The 3,968-nt window shown below is 32.6% G+C and overlaps 1 protein-coding gene across 1 annotated transcript; it reads right to left on the bottom strand.

The window, feature by feature from the left end:
• Positions 1 to 383: 383 nt before the first annotated feature.
• Positions 384 to 3,523, bottom strand: LOC141724761 (BTB/POZ domain-containing protein At1g50280-like). The gene is made up of 3 exons (XM_074527018.1): positions 3,354 to 3,523; positions 2,107 to 3,258; positions 384 to 1,072 (listed from the first exon to the last, which is right to left on the bottom strand). Exons 1-3 carry the CDS (start codon positions 3,414 to 3,416, stop codon positions 515 to 517), a joined length of 1,773 nt encoding a protein of 590 aa, XP_074383119.1. The 5' UTR covers positions 3,417 to 3,523; the 3' UTR covers positions 384 to 514.
• Between the last annotated feature and the right edge of the window lie 445 nt (positions 3,524 to 3,968).

Below are 3,968 nucleotides of genomic sequence, written 5' to 3'. Positions count from 1 at the left end.
CACTTTACTCTTATGTAAGTGTTTGGTTAATTTTACTTATAAGTCAGAATTTTTTAAACTTAAATAAACTAAAATAAATAATTTTTAAATATGAATATCTTAATTCATGACTTTTAAATTAATTTAATATTTAAAAAAATATATTTAAAAACTAAAATTAATAAAAAAGTAAAAAATCAAAATAAGTTGAGAAAAAGTACGTAGTTACTAACATTCAACTTATCAGTTTATAAGTTGTAAATTTAACGGGATCGACAAACAATACTTATGAGTTTATAAGCTATAAATAACTTATAAGCGTAAAGACAAACATGCCCATTATATATGCTTTTAATAAGTCACAAAACCTTGATTCAACTAAAATTTCTCCTATGATATGTGTATCAAGAAAAAGTGCATATACTCACACATCAAGCACCTCCTTCATTTACACACGGAAGTGAAATTACACAAGTTCAGAAAAAAATTATAAATATACTCACAGACGCAAAGATATTAAACTGAAGTAGCTGGGCTAGCAGAGTCTTGGCAATACTTTACTCTTAGCATGGGAAATCATAGGAGAACTAGCATTCTTACCCAATTTTGACATTCTACCTTTCATCTTTCTACATACTTTTTCCAACTCCAGAACTTTCATTTGCATTCTTTGAAGGTTTAATCTCATCTCTTCGTTCTCTTCTGCTGCATTATTTTTCTGATCTTGATCATATTCTGTTGTATCACTACTATTCTCGTGAGTGATCACGGATTCGTCGTTACCATTGGACATAACCCTTTGGTTATGGCTTTTAATTGGATCATTTATCATGGTTTGGTTGTTATTATGATAAGAAGAATAGTGGGAATGATCATGATCACGATCTTTCAGACAAGGAGCCAGTGCAGGAGAATCATGAGTAGTGGTGCCATAATTGGTTGAATTGCTTTGAGCAGCAAGAGCTTCAACTGAAACCCTTGGTGGGACTCTAGGGTTCTTGGCTAGATCCTTGCATGCTTCTAGGCTTAGCTTTTTATAGTTCAAACATCTGCATAGCCTTGATCTCTCTTCCAAAGATAGGCAAGGATGAGACTGCATGCAGTAATATATATAAATAAATTAAATGTTCCAAATTTGTACTTCCTCACTCTGATTAAAATAATAATTCTAGCTATACGGTCAAAACTTATGTGTGCCAAAAAGTTAAGCATCAAATATATAAAAACAAAAAGACTAATTATCATACATGCATAGAGTCTTATAGACTAATTGATACCCAAGTCAATCAGACATAATGACTGCGTGTGTATTTAAATTTCTGCCATCGACCAATTTTGATGTATATACACATAGTCACATACTATCAGGATTATGTCTGCATGAATGCTCTGTGGGCTGATGATATGGCAAATGCATTGATGGGATAGGAACATAAACAGATATCTAGCTGCAGGCTGCAGCTATCTAGCTCACTAGTCACAGGCAATACATGGATTATCTAACGAGAAAGGAAACAGCAATAATATGATGCTGACTTTAAAGCTAAATGATTGGCCCCTTACATCAAACATAGATTTCAGAACGGTCCCTCTGTTTTCAATATTTTGTGGCAAAAGAAATTAACTGGTTTGACGGTATAAAATCTAAAATTTGCTTCCAAGAGGTTACATGTAGAGTATGTAAAACTTTCTTGAGTCTACTAATTAATTAGCATCATGTGATTGATAATATGCTTGTTAGTGTACAGATGAGGACAATATGATTTTTTGACCAAATTGGATAGAGGCAAGAATCTAGTAACAAGCCAAATGCAAAAAACAAAGAGGACAAATTATATATATATATATAAGTTTAATTAGCGGCCAAGGATTAGCCTTGACCAAACAAATACAAAAAACCAAACAGACACGACTACTTGTGCATATAAGTTTAGGAAATTTTACTACATTTTAGTTTTAAAAAGCAGTGCTAAAATGTTAAGTTACCCTTTCTCTTAGAACTTTAGTCGGACATTATCTTATCTTCAACACAGAACTACTTTCTTGCAAGTAACAGACTAGCAGAACATATAATTTACATGATTATGCAAATTAGACTGTATTCAATGAAAATGATGAGGTAAGTACCTCAAGATAGATGTCAACAGCTCTATATACACCATCAAAACAGTCTCTTGCACAATCTGCTAAACTCTCTGCAACTCCAAGAAATCTAGAAATCTTCAAGTTTTGATCAGGAGCTATTTCTCTTAAATACTTGTCAACCAACCAGCCAACTTTCTTCATCTTGTGTATGTACTCTTGTTCACTATAAGTATGAACAAACAATCTAATCAATCTCACCACAAGATTGACATCGTAAACGCTATTTCCATCATTTGCAGAGACCAATAAATCATCCAGTGTTGCTTGATCAAGAACTGAAGCAATTAGTCTCTCCAACCCTGTTCTGCAATCTCTACTTATACCAAAAGTAGACACAAGTCTCAGTATCCAAAACAATCCTCTACAAGAAAATGTTGATTTCCCGATCGTGAGTACCCCATAGATAGCTATGTCTGCTAATTTTGAATACTCTGATTTTGAGCAATTCTTGATCATGTTGGACTGAACACTAGCTTTTAGGTAGTTTAGGATGAACCTTGTGAGGATTAAACTGGTTTCATCAGTTCCGTAACCACCTAAAATCTTGACAAACCTTTCGATGATAATTGGTGGTAAAATGGTTAAATCATCAAACCACCAAAACTTTTTTGATGAACTTTTGATGCCAAGAACTTCAGGAGTCATGCTTTTTGTTGAGGAAGATAGCCTGAAAGAAGTTGCAATAGTTTCCGGAGAAGACGATGAAGAAGGAGAGCAAACAAAAATATCTGAATGTTGTGCAATTTTAGCGAGAAGTGTGTTCAAGAGCTTTTCAATAAGGCCATGGGAATCTGCATATGAAAAGAAAGATTCACAGCTCCTTAGGCAAGTTAAAATATCGGTCCGGGACCAAGAAAACATATCTTCAAGAAATGCTTCAGTTTGCTGCAAAAGATTGCAAGCTGAGACTTTCTCTGTCATAACAAGAAACAAAGCACAACAATGCAAGAGACAGACATTCGATGCAGTTACTACACCAGTGCCATTGTTGTAACAAAATCTCGAAACTTGCTCAAAACCAAATGGACCTCCTGGGAAATCATCAATATGAATGCCTGAATTTTTAATTTGGGTTCTTCTCTTTTCTTGCTTGATGATTTTCTTCAATTTCCCCGAATATTTTGAAATAACTTTCTGTGAAAAAATTTAAATATAAGCAGCATGAAGAATGCAATTATTAGTAAGTACTTGAGATGTAAATGAGGACCATAAGGAAGTATCTGAATTACCTCATTCAGAAAGAATGTCTGCTGACCATTGACATGAACTTGAAGATCACATAGCTCTGCCATGGCTATGAATGTTGCATTGAAGTGCAAACCTCAAATTTTGCATCAAGAAACAATACTATTGGGTATAACAAAAATAGTATAAAATTGTGATATGTTGGTACAGGACATGTGAAAGAAATTTGGTTATATATGCAAGAGGATTAATGTATAATACATGGGGTTAATGTATAATAGATGGGGTCGTAGAAATCGGCAATCGGATAAGATCGGTAGAGTTACGGATTTAGAATTAACAAAAAATCGGTAAGATTGATATGAGTAAAAATCGGATGTAGTATAATATTAAATTGTATTATTATGATTATATTAGTTATTTATTAACTAATATATATTTATTATATCATAATTTGTATAATTATTCATATTTAAATGAATATAACATTTTAATTTTAATAAATAGTTATATATATTCCGATAAATAAAACTTGTAAGGATAAATCAGATTTGAAAAATTGAATCGATTAAATATAGGAGATTAATCAATTAAATTGAGAAATTTTAAAACCCAGCAGTCAGTCCCCAATGAATACATGTATGATACTATGATTTGAA

The sequence above is a fragment of the Apium graveolens genome, chromosome 5 (genome assembly GCF_009905375.1).
Source record: "Apium graveolens cultivar Ventura chromosome 5, ASM990537v1, whole genome shotgun sequence".
NCBI classification, from domain to species: domain Eukaryota; kingdom Viridiplantae; phylum Streptophyta; class Magnoliopsida; order Apiales; family Apiaceae; genus Apium; species Apium graveolens.
The sequence above is the reverse complement of the archived record's forward strand: the minus strand, read 5'-3'. Positions and strand labels throughout refer to the sequence as shown.

Bases quoted from the DNA above. Each gene is read 5' to 3' on its own strand.
- LOC141724761 (XM_074527018.1), bottom strand. From the start codon at position 3,416: ATGGCAGAGCTATGTGATCTTCAAGTTCATGTCAATGGTCAGCAGACA. The intron at 3,259-3,353 runs GTAATTCAGATA...ATTTTTTCACAG, and splicing joins AGACATTCTTTCTGAATGAG to AAAGTTATTTCAAAATATTC. The intron at 1,073-2,106 runs GTACTTACCTCA...TACTGCATGCAG, and splicing joins CTGTTGACATCTATCTTGAG to TCTCATCCTTGCCTATCTTT.